The sequence below is a fragment of the Lipophrys pholis genome (genome assembly GCF_963383615.2).
Source record: "Lipophrys pholis genome assembly, chromosome: 10".
NCBI lineage: Eukaryota > Metazoa > Chordata > Actinopteri > Blenniiformes > Blenniidae > Lipophrys > Lipophrys pholis.
In genome coordinates this window covers 25,187,295-25,199,782 of record NC_137640.1, presented here as the reverse complement: position 1 = coordinate 25,199,782, position 12,488 = coordinate 25,187,295, and the positions used below count along the sequence as shown (strand labels likewise).

Sequence of the window (12,488 nt, the reverse complement as noted above, 5' to 3'; positions counted from 1 at the left end):
AGGAAGGAGGGAAGGAAAGAAGGAAGGATGGATGGAAGGAAGGGAGGGAGGGAGGAAGGGAGGAAGGAAGGAAAGAAGGATGACGGAAGGACAGAAGGGAGGAAGGAAAGAAGGAAGGAAGGAAGGAAGGAAGGAAGGGAGGGAGGGAGGGAAGAAAGGAAGGAAGGAAGGAAGGAAGGGTAGATGGATGGATGGATGGTTAAAGGACCAACAGCATCTTGGGCATGTTGAGACATAAGATCATGAATTTCATAAAAAGCTGTTTTGAAAGATCTCCTGGTTTGTGTGATTAACTCGGTGTGAGTGTTCAAGATCAAGTACCGGAGGTGGAGAGCAGATTTCTTGGCACTCGCAGTTCTGGCACAAGACAAACTGAATCAATGTGCCAAGACAATGAGCAACACGTCAGGAAACATGTTGTTGGGTTGCTGCTGAAGGCATTGATACTTATAATCACCGTATAAGGAATAAAACTGAAGCGACCACAAAGATATCAAGTAAGTGTAAACCCAGCTGCCTCTATCAAATTAGGAAAAGAAGGGGAAGGCCTGAAGCCCCTCGGGGAATAAAATCAAGTTTGCTTCAATGATTCATTCCCGTACACTAGTTTAAAATACACTCTGAAGTGTATTTCTGGGTTGTTGATTCAGAACAACTACCTTTAGAGTTTATAAACCTTACTATAAAAGGATTACTCTGCAAATATAGCTTAGCGCCCACCCCATCTTTAAAAAGTCTGTGGCGTTCATATTTATTCTGACCGTCCGTTTTCCTTTCTTTCACTCAACACCTACTACCTTTGGAAAGCCAGCCCACGAGCAATGTGATTCTTTGTTGGTCACTCATTTGGAAAACCCACAAAGCTGAAATAAAGTGGCTTTCTAAAGAGAGGCCAACACCAATATTGTTACAGAGATAAGGGCCTAAAGATCTGACAGCTGATCTCCATCGTTAGAAAAGAAATCCCGCTCAGTGACGGGACCAGAACTCAACGGTTTGTTGTACAGCGACCTTCTGAGTCCGTCTCGTTGGGTTCAATGTCAACAACCAGCGAGGGTGATTTACGAGTCCAAACATTTAACCCCCGTTAAAGTACAAACTCCGGGCGTCTCTTAAGCTTCCAATACTCATACCGAGGTATTTTCTCTACATCCCGACTCCGGCCGTGAAAGGCGTCCATGGAAAACACATCGGCCGGGGGGGGGCGGTCGGGTCAACGACACAGCGGACCGCCAGGCAAACACGAGAACAGAGCCGACGCGAGTACTGGCGAACTCTGCGGGCTTCCTCCGGGGTCTGCGGGGGTCAGCGGGCTGCGGACGATGAGGAAGGTCTTGGCATCCAACGGACAGATTGTGTGTCTTTTCCTGTGAGCGTCCACTAAAGCCAACAAAGGGGAATTCCAACTGCAGCCATTGTACTGAGCATATTCCTCAACTCTTTCGCAAGCCCCCCCCCCCACCCAATCTAATCTAAAGAACTCAAAGGCAGGAAAGACAGGAGCTCTTGCTGCTGACCAACAGGATATATTTACAGTCGAGGAGTCAATATGTTATTGTGAGCCGGCCCCTGTCAGCAGCAGGATGTTTGGCAGCCGCAGCGGCACATTTCTGGCACCGAGCGGCTCGGACATTCCTCCACGTCTTATCTTTTCATTAACGTGGAGAAGGTGAGTGGAAGGGCAAGTGGAGCAGCAGGTAAAAAGACCCACCTGTGTGCGAGTAGATGAACCACAGGGCTCCGGTCAGCAGGGCGCCGATCACGAAGGCCGCGAAGGCGATCCCCACCACCGTTGGAGTGTCCAGCACGTACAGCGTTTCTGAGGGGAAGAGTGTTATTAGTACACGCTGACGTGACGGTTTTCAAAATATGCATCAGATATAATCAGAGCAGGAGTACGTTTTCAATAATAATATAAAGAAACAAAACATATCAAGCAAAAAATGTTGAAGAGACACATCTTATCTACATTTCTTACCTAAAAATGTCCCTACCTCCATTAGTATTTTACAGAGGCTTGTATGTTCACGACAAAGTTGGGTGCTCGGCAAGTTACAAAATAAGAGTTGTTTTCCTGCCTACTTAGTTACACTTCTTATTGTAAATAATTTGAATTCAAACTGTCAAATGTGTTGATTTATTTGTTTAAAGTATTTTTTAAGTCCTGCTAAGAAAGAACAAAATCACATTTGGAGGTCAGTGAAACAAATTAAGGTTGAAGCTTCGAAGACGGGGAACTTGAGGAGATATAGATAAATGTATATATGTATATATAAAAAAAAAAGACAGATTTTTTCCTTTCAGAAACTATTTTTAAACTTTTTGTTCTGCAAATGAGAAGCTGGTTGTTAGTTCTTGTAATCACTGCAACACTTTATTAGAAACTGAGACCCCAAAGAAATGCACCATTATTGCGTTTTCATTTCACAAAGGTTTTGCGGTCACACGACAAAGTTTAGAAAACAATGTTCGTTTACACAGAAACTGGGGAAAAGCTGAAAATGAGGTAGTTTTCATGTTGGGCCACTAGTGGGTGCTGTTTTTTTTTTTTTTTCCAATGAAACCACACACACAAGCACGCAGAGAACAATACGTTGTAAACATCAACAATGGGAGCACCCAGACATTCATATTGCCGGAGGACAACGTTGGATTGTTGTCACGGTAACTGTCAACTATAAAACTTCCAAGTCCAGGAGAATATTAACAGGAAGTCATGACACTCTGGAGGAAACATTATTCTTATCGTTCATCTACTGAGCATGTGCAGAAGAACTATTTACTATGGCCGTGGTGTGCATGTGCAGTAGCAGCATTTCAGCCATCAGAGTGTTTCCAGAAAGTGTCGTTTTAGCCGGTCTACACGACAACAGGGTCAGAAGTTTTTCGATAAGTTCCACATTGGGAGCCATTTTCAAAAAGGTACATTTGTAGTGGCTTCAAGCACAGTAAACGGACCACCATAACACAACTTGCGTTTCCACTTGAAATCATTGTAAAGGGACAGTGACGAGCTTGACAAAGTAACGACAGCAGTGTTGAACTTGTATCTCAGCCATCAAATCCAATCAAAAGAAGATAATTACATACGCAAGGGATACTACTTTTCAAGACATGCTACTTTATTCCTGCAAAACTTGGATGGGGAAGCTGAGAGAAGAAATATGACACTGAAAAACTCTGTTCTGATAACAACACTGTTTGGTAACCGATGAAAAATCATCTGTTTCTAAATGATATTACTGCAATACTAACCAAAGTGACCGAAGCCCGTTATTTTTTATTAACACTGGTGCAAATGGTAAATAGTTCGAGGGCTAGATAAAAACATTTGAAACTAAGCTTTAGTTATGACCTAGTCATGGCTAAGGGGAGCAATTTGACTAATAACTGAGTTTCATCAGAAGCAAAAAGAAGCAACCAGATTTGACCAATTTTAGAACCATTATTTGAAATGAAGTTCTCATACATAGTTTCGTAACAAACTTGATTCATTTTCAGTTTATAGTAGTTATGTGCCGCGAATGTCGCCCAAGTATATCGTTTAATCCAGAAAAATTTTATGGTTTTATGGTTCTTCAGTAAAAGTATTGCAAACGGAATCATGTGGCTACAGGTCCGGTGCGATCTTGTCACCGAGCTTTGTGATAAACATGAAAACACTTAACACTTCCACCAATTTACACCAGCTGTGACAAAGCTGTGTTTTTTTCTTAAGCAAATTTTTTAGAAATAGGCTGTGAATCAGTTAAATTGTGTCGTGAATTAATCACAGTCTGTCACTTTTCTGCTATATTCAAAAAGCTTTCACTTGGTACAGCATGGATGCACAGAACAGAAACAGTGTATTGCTAAATAAGTGCAGCCCTCACGTATGTTGACTGTCCCGCACATGGTTTACCAGTAATCGCCCGGGGTGAGCCAGTCAGCCACAGAGCAGATACCGCGCCGTGCTGATAAGCTCTTCTCTTTGGAATGTGATACTGAAACTCGGCGCGCCGAAAGAGCGACTCTTCCCTGAACCGACTGCATCTAAACGGATGAACCTTCTGACTCCGGGCCCGGTTCTGCTCGCCTGTTCAATCTAAACCACCTGGAAGGCTCTCAAAAGTAAAATTAGCTGTAATGATGCCGTAACAAAACAACACAATGGCGCCTGTGTGCGGGCAAACTCAAGGGGCCGGGGCTGGTGCGCGGCCAAGACCTCGGCACAATGGTGGCTATTCTAGGACGGGACACCTTCAAGTTTTCATCTCGCATGACGGACGATGACAGGTCATCAGGGAAGAGTTTCATTTCGGAGGGGACGACGGCCAAGGGACGCGCCTCCCCTCCTTGCAGCGCCCCTCTATCCACCAGCTCTGGTGTTATCAGTCTCCAGTGACTCGATATGCCAAGAATGCAGACCCTGTTTACACCACAGCAGTGATCGGAGGCACTTAAAATACATGTTTAAGAGAAAATAAAAAATGTCTGGAACTTTGTGAATCCACTTTGATTCCTTGTAAACAGGGGGAAATGCAACTTTCTGTGCACCACGGCTGTAATACAAGAGTTCTGCACATGCAGGAGTCAGTGGACAATAACATCAATGTTTATTCCAGAGGGTCATGAGTCCATCTTCTCTTGGGACTTGGTAGTCTTATAGTCGACAGTCACCATAATAGCAATCCAATTTGGTCGTCTGTCCATACGAGTAGAGATAGAGATAGAGATAGAGCTAGAAACACGTTATATAAGGTTTCTCTGCAGGCTGCTCTACTGCTTCACCACCAGGTAAACTCATGACCGTCACTCTGAAGCTCCACTGATATCTGGAGCGACGTCATCTGTTTGTGGAATGAGAGAACCGCTCCTGCATGATGACTTGTTTGAGTTCAACTCTGACCTTCACCGAGAGCAAAACCCCCGAAGTCGCCTCTGCAAGACCCTCAACAATTCAGAGGGGGGGGGATTTTTTATTTTATTTATCAGGACCATATGGGTCCATACTCCTTAAAAACAAAAAGATATTGTAAAACACCAGCGGGTTACCAGGACTTCACCGTAAGGACAATATGGTCGAATTATTTTAACATTAGATTAGTTTTCTAAATCCAATGAACAATATGTATTTATGTATTCTTTCCTGATTTATGGTACTTAACTGCATGGACTGCAGTGACACACTCAAATTTAGATATCATGGTATCAAAATTAAATGTTGTAATTATTTTATTGTGCATATTACCAGTAAAGTAAAATGGATCTGCTCACTTCTTCATTTCATCCCGTTTCTTCCAAACAAAAATAATCACAGAGGACATGGGAAATCATTTACGACATGTCACAACAGGTGCCGTTTGCGTAGAATGTGTAGAAATTGTGTCAATTTCACGCAAATAAAAACAGTCTTTGAATTTAAATATAGCCTCTGTGTGTTGAGTCGACATTAATTCTGTGGTTTTCCAAGCCTGCTCCCAGTAGACCACTGCACACCACCACCGGACAATATCACTCCACTCCAACTGGACAAGAAGTGGTGAAATAACTACAATAATCTATAAGAACGTATTTACTATGTAAAATACATCCACCCCCATACTCTGTACATGTTCACACTTATAGGCACCGTGTGCATATTCTTTTATTATATTGTATTTTTATCTGCTTTTTTTTGGTTCCTGCTATGTGTGCTTCTTTCTCTGTACTATCCTGCTGTACCACTGCAAATTTCTCCACATGCGAGATAAATAAAGGGATATCTTATCTTATCTTATCTTCCCTGAATAAATATCCATTACAAGCTTCAGTCTTCAGGGGAAAAACAATGCGATTAATCACAATTAATTACAGAAAATTGTGCAATTAATTAGTCAATTTTTTTTAATCGATTGACAGCACTAATAATAAGTCATTGTTTGGATATGTCAATATTTTGGTGGCAGTAAAATAGCGGCCGTGAGACACTAGGTAGAGTTCAGATCAGACATGACCTTGCTTGAGAGCGTTTTCCACGGCGCTATCGTTCTTCCATGGTCACATTTTCCTGAGTGATGAATCCTAACTCTTGTACAAGTCCAAACATCCTTTGATTCTGAGTGTGCAAATGATAAGTTTGGAGGTTTAGCATCACTTTACTGATAACGTGAGCTGCTTGACTTCTGTGAATTACAGCGTGTTCATAGAGCAGGAATTCCTCATTGTTTCAGAGCAATACATCATCTTTCCTCACAGTAATCAGCTACTTACAAAGACGGGCGCACTGGAGGGGTCGACACATTGATATTTATTACTGTGAAATTCCAGCCTCTTAAGTTTAAGTGAACCCTGATATCAAAACATTTCTCTTTTTTACTTTTCACACACTCACACTGCATGAACCGCTCCGCTCGCAGAGAAGTTTATACTTTTCTACTTTGTCTCGGCAGATCCATTAAAAAAAAAAAAAAAGCTTTCCAATTTATTGACGTTGCGGAGCAGTAAATCCACTCTAAATGGATGTTATATTTTTCCGTGCATCCAAGTTGGCTGGAAAAAAAGGCCCGTTTTGAGCTGGAGATCAGGTTCAGCTCTTTGGGACGCAGTCCAACGTGAAGCCGGCGAAAACGCTTGTTTTGTTTGCCATCCCGGCATAACAAGATGCCTTTGTGCGAGAAAACTGACTTTGAAGCTCTGCTGGTTTAATTTTTCTTTTTGTTTTTTTTTACACTGTGTTTATAGCATTACTGTGTTCACTCACTCTTCTCCATGGAAAATGAACCCTGCGGAGCTGGCAGGCAGTCCGCCCTGCTCCCCACGCTGGACTAAGATTAGCTCACTCACTCATTACTTCAGATTTCACGGCCTTGTTTTCTCCAATATCTTAAAACATCATCGCGGTCTGCAGTAACAGGTGACTCTATCCAGACAACAATGGAACCAAAGGCACAATTAACATTTGAGAGAAATGTCCAGTTCTGCTCGGAGATGTTCTCAATGACCCTGATTCACAGTCGCCCTGGATTCTCTAAGGCCGAAGGGCAACAGGGATATTCAAACAGAAGAGAAAGACGGAAAAGACAAAAATGCTTGGTGGTACAACTGCACATATAAAGTCTATCAATTAATTCATAATAAATGGTGAAAATCAACTGCCACAATTTCTGGCGCAGTGCAAGATTGGTAAATCCCAAACTCGATAGTAGCTGTGAAAAAAAATAGGACCCCCAGAGGCAAGGGGAATCAAAAACGTTCATCATGAAGCCATAAACAAAGTATGTTCATTATTCTAGGAAATCACATTAAAGGCATTTTGAATCCAGTCATTTTCAGCTTAGAATAAAATGTTGTGGTGAGAATGAATCGTGCTTTTAGGCCCCGGTTTACTCAACGTCTTCAAGTGAAAACGCAGAACGTTGTTTTGGGGCATCAGCGTTTCTGTCATTTTCCTGTAAACGGGACACTGTTTTCATTATGTTTCTGTGGAAATGCAAAACCTTTCTGAAGCAAGGCCTCAGTTACATAACACCTGGTGACAAAAGGTCGAAGGTCAGAAGCAAAAGAAAAAATTTGAAAATAAAGGAAAACTGCTTCATCTCTGAAATGCTTCTCATGAGAACTGTAGAAACGGGGGTATCATAGAGTGGACTTTATGCGAATGCTGTCAAGAAAGTTCAAGGTGACCCTGGAGCGAGTCGCTTCCAAAAATGGGCCAAAATAAACTCGGTCCAAACAGCCACATGTGGTCAGGACAAACCATCCCTGTATATTCTGAGAATAAAATGAAAGCAACTTCTTTTTCTCTCGTGTTCATCTCAACCTGGACGGGATTGTTTATCCGAGACTGATTTCCTCTTTAAGCGTCTTATTCCTCCCGGTGGACGCTCTGGTTGTGTGGGATTTCACGGCACTAAAAATGAGAAATCGTTTGACTTCAAAAGAGATTTAACAAAAATCGAAATAAATAAAGAGCTGTTGTACGCAGCAAAATTTCCTACAGACAAGTTCCAAACTTTTCTTAATAGGGTGCCGAGCTTGGCAATCCGAGAAGAACTCAAAGAGCCTGATTTACTGAGATCCTGCATAAAAATCGTATATTGTGCTTCCAGTTGTTTTTTTTTTTTTTTGCATTTCACTGGTGATTTATTAAAAATAACACAACGAGTGGCATTGTGTGAAAACAGAAGTATTAAAAGGAAGGTTTTGTGTTCTTTAAGCCAGTGATGCAAACCAGTCGCAAAGCCCTCTTGATTTTAAGGCAGGGGTGTCAAACATAAGGCCCGTGGGCCAAAACTGGCCTGCATGAAACTCAAACCCCGGTCACCAAACCACTGAGCAAATTGTGTTTAAAAAAAACCCCAACTAATTTCTTAAGAGTAGCAGATGCAAGACATAACTGAGATATTGGTGATGCCGCCATGTTACTGTCAAACTCAAAGCCGTGCTGTCAGGGAGAGTTTGTAAAAACATGCTTAACGCAGCCGCTTTAGGGGAAGTCTTTCTTTTTCACATTTCACTATATTTTCCACAAGGAGGTTTCATTGTAATTAGTTTTATGTTGACATTGTCATAATTGTTTGGTTTTGGGAAAATATAGAGATTTTCATCATGTATGCTCGGCGCCACAACAAGAACAACTTGAAAGTTTGAATTCAAACATTATCATGGCACTATTTCACAGGCCCGGCCCACTTAAGATAAAATTGTGTTGTATGTGGCCCCTAAATTTAAATGTGTTTGAGACCTCTGATTTTTTTACGTCTTAAATATAGGTTAAACTGTATTTAATCAATTGATGTCACAAAACTTCTAAGTTCAAGTTATTATTATTATTATTATTATTATCATCTGAACTCTCCTTTAAAATATTGTCTGCATTCGGGCAGACAAACCATTCAATTGCAGTATCAAGACAGTGGGAGGACGCTGGAGAACCAAAAGAACAGAGAGTATGTAAGCTCCTCACAGAAACAACCTGCTGATCAACAGTTTCAAACCACAAACCCTTTTGATAAGAAGCAACACCGCAGGAACTCGCTGACTCACCGCGGAGTTGACGCGCACCGAATAATCTCAAATTGGCCAATGTGCGCCGCGTGGGAGGACAAGTCGGGCTGCAGCTAAAATTATTGAATTTCTCCGAAATCTTGAGCCAATTAAGTTGAATCACCGCAGGTCTCTCGTTGATGTCATTGCTCAGAAGGGATGCTAATTTGAACAACTCTCTGCGGTCCACTAGAGGATGGTCATGATATCAGCCCATTTCAGATTAGGTCATAATCAGTACAACGTGAATACAGTTGACTAAACTCCCCCCCCCCACCCCCGACTCCTACCCACCCTCAGCCTGTTACCTCACTCCGACCGGGCCTAAACCCCCCCCAGATGCTGCGATACAGCAAGCAAACAAACCACTGACTAAGCAAGGGGCCTTTCGGTTTTGGCTTGAATCCCAAAGCCAACTGGAGGACCACCACTCCTCTTCCTCCCTCCTCTCCAGTGGAAAGGGGGAGGCCACAGTGAAGTGCCTAAATGAAAACAACTGGAACCGAGTGCAGTATGACTCCTCTTTTTCCTACATCTCCCTGCAGCTTGGACCAGTCAAGGACCACAAGAAGTGGACCTTTTTACTACCACTCAGCCATATGCTGGAGCGCAGACACACGCCCAGAATCGCTCTCTTATGTACCGATGTAAACCAACTCACACTCACACACATGCATTGCACGCTCAGTTATATACACACACACACACACTGTAGTTAATGGCGACCAGATGTGGGAAAGTGATGTGCAACATTTTGAGGTTCAGTGTAATCTGCAAGTACGGGTCTTGGCTTTCTGTGGGCGCTCTGCCTTCAGACCGTCATCTCCCTACACTCCAACCGATTTATCCCGCTGTAAGTGCTCGCGACAAATGAGCTCGAAGAATAAGTGAACGCAAAACACCAAGCTCCAATAGGTGTGTGAACTGTGTATGGCGTGGTCCGTCACTGACCTTTCTCCGTCACGTCAGGCGGAACCGATTCGTCCACAACAACGAGCGGCTTCGTGGAGAGCTTGGTATTCATCATCATAGCTAAGACACCTTCCACAGAGAGGGAGTCACAGGATGCACCGGGCTTGAGACACTGTGGAGACACGGGAGAGGAAGCCTTAAGATTGGCAGTGTTACACGCAAAGAATCGAGTTCCATTTGTAAACAGTGAAGGCAAAAAGTACCAAGGTAATTGTATAGTGCGATTTATTTGTCAACTGTATTTCAAAGATTTGCACTGATATCTGCACAAATGTCTGCACAGAATATACGCACGTTTTTATGAAGCTATATTAAAAATATGTTTAGAACTATTTAAAGTCTAAATAAATAAATAAATAGTAAGTCAACTTGCAGTATCTAGAAAAAAAATAAAAAAATTGAATTAGTTATTTTTCCCCAAATCCCCAGGTCCTAACCAGAATCCCTGATTCTTCAGAGTTGACTTTATGCAGCCACTTTAAGACAATCGTCGATTATCTTTGGAGGGAGAAATAGATCATTGCATTGAAGGCTTTGAAGGTATTTGATGGATAGAGTATGGATGGAGTTGGATGGATCACATACAGAGAGAAGAAGGAAGGTTAGGATGGACGGTTGTTTTGCTCTGCAGCAGGACGCCTGGCAGTGTTTTCCTGCGCAGCTCGGCCTGCAGACTCTAAACTGGTGAGCTCCGGTCAGCCAAGGTGAAAACTGCAGTACCACTGAGTTATAATTCTTTTAAATGGTGCCAACACGACACAGCTCGGGACAAACTGGAACAGCATGTTCACCACCTTCTTAAAATGATAGGTTAAGTAACAAAACTATTTGTTTTGGGGTATTTATTTATTTTTTTTCTGCTGCTCTGGTGAATTAGCCTCCATCTTTAGATGAACCGATCAAGTGGTTTATGGTTTTGACTTAGGTCCAAGTCAAAACCATCAACTTTTAGTCCAAACCAAAGACGGCGAGTGTGGAGGGTATCTTTACAGATCCCCTGCCACTATCCGACGGTGTCCCACAAGGAAGCATATTGGGTCGTACACTATTCAGCATTTATGTTAATAACATTGCTTTAGGTGGAGGTGACTCTCATGTAAATCTATATTCTGATGACGCAATTATTTCTACATCCAGTCCTTCTGTGACTACAGCCCTGTCTTCATTACAGGCCAGCTTCAATATCATCCAACTTTGTTTTTCTAGTTTCAAAACACAAATAAAACTAAAATCCTGGTTTTCAACAGAAATATGCCACATATAGGTTGTCCCTTCAAATTTCCCTCCTTGGATCGCTCTGAGATTATCCATTGAAAGCGAGAAGTATTTCAGCATCTGGCTGGACAGTAAACTCACATTTGAAACACAAAATCCTCCTTCACACATTCCGCCAAACAATTTCTACTTAAAATGACAGTTCTCCCAATCATACATCATGGTGATGTAATCTACAGATCTGCCTCTGGAACTCTCCTTCACAAGCTGGATGTTATTTGTCATGCTGCTGCTGTCTGCTTCGTGACTCACTCATCATTGCTGCCTGTTTTCCTGATAAACTGGACCAAACCACTAGTTTAATTTCACTTACAAAACTCCTCTATATAGAGCTCCTTCTAGTAGATTCATCAGTCTGGTCATACCTAAAAGCCCCGACCTCCTTTGGTCGCTCCTCATTTCAGTTTCTTGCTGCAAATGACTGAAATCATCTGCAACACACCTTCAACATACTACTTTCTACATTTATTCCACAAATACCATAAAACCAACAATGAAGGATCACTGCACTTGCTTTTAGTGCTTAGTCATTACTGTCTTAATATATATCACTGCAAACATTGTAAAAAAACGACTTGCCCTCTTTTGGAGATTATGTGTGTATATTTGTTTCTATGGTTCTGTTTGTGCCTAATTGCTGCGTCTTGGCCAGGTCGTCATTATAAATGAGAACATATGAATGAATGAATGAATGAATGAATGAATGAATGCATGCATGCATGCATGAATGAATGAATGAATGAATGAATGAATGAATGAATGAATGAATGAATGAATGAATGAATGAAAGAACAAAGAGGTTAAGGTAGAAAAAGAAGAAGAAAGCTGTTTACCGGTGGCAGGTTTTGGTAACTGTGAGGCGTCTTCGAGCAAAGCGACGTCTCACAATGCAGGAAGAGAAGCGACATGTTGAACTTGGAGTTGAAGGTGAAGCTGAATCGCTTCTTTTCCGCCTTGGCGTGCGGCACGGGGAAGTCCCTCTGAGGATAGAACTGGATGGACTCATCTGTGGGGCACACCGTCTCAATGAGAACGAAGTCCAGAGTGGCGCTGGGGCTGGAGTTGGGGGAGATGGAGCACGAGACGACGGTGAAGCCCAGCTCGGGATCGGACGTCGTTGAAGTGATCTGGATCACAGGACACATGAGGGGAGGAATTGTTTTATTTGTTGATTGTGATAACTCGGAAGAAAAATGTTTACTGACAGAGAGAATGCAAAGATTCCCTGAACTGAG

The 12,488-nt window shown here is 42.3% G+C and overlaps 1 protein-coding gene across 1 annotated transcript in view; it reads right to left on the bottom strand.

The window, feature by feature from the left end:
• Positions 1–12,488, bottom strand: part of tgfbr3 (transforming growth factor, beta receptor III) — an 89,398-nt gene that overhangs the window by 2,665 nt on the left and 74,245 nt on the right. Inside the window, exons 13-15 of the mRNA XM_080473501.1 lie at positions 12,087–12,380; positions 9,958–10,090; positions 1,712–1,819 (exon numbers count right to left, since the gene is read on the bottom strand). Coding sequence (XP_080329627.1) covers positions 1,712–1,819; positions 9,958–10,090; positions 12,087–12,380 — 535 coding nt within the window. The remainder of the gene's footprint in view (positions 1–1,711; positions 1,820–9,957; positions 10,091–12,086; positions 12,381–12,488) is intronic.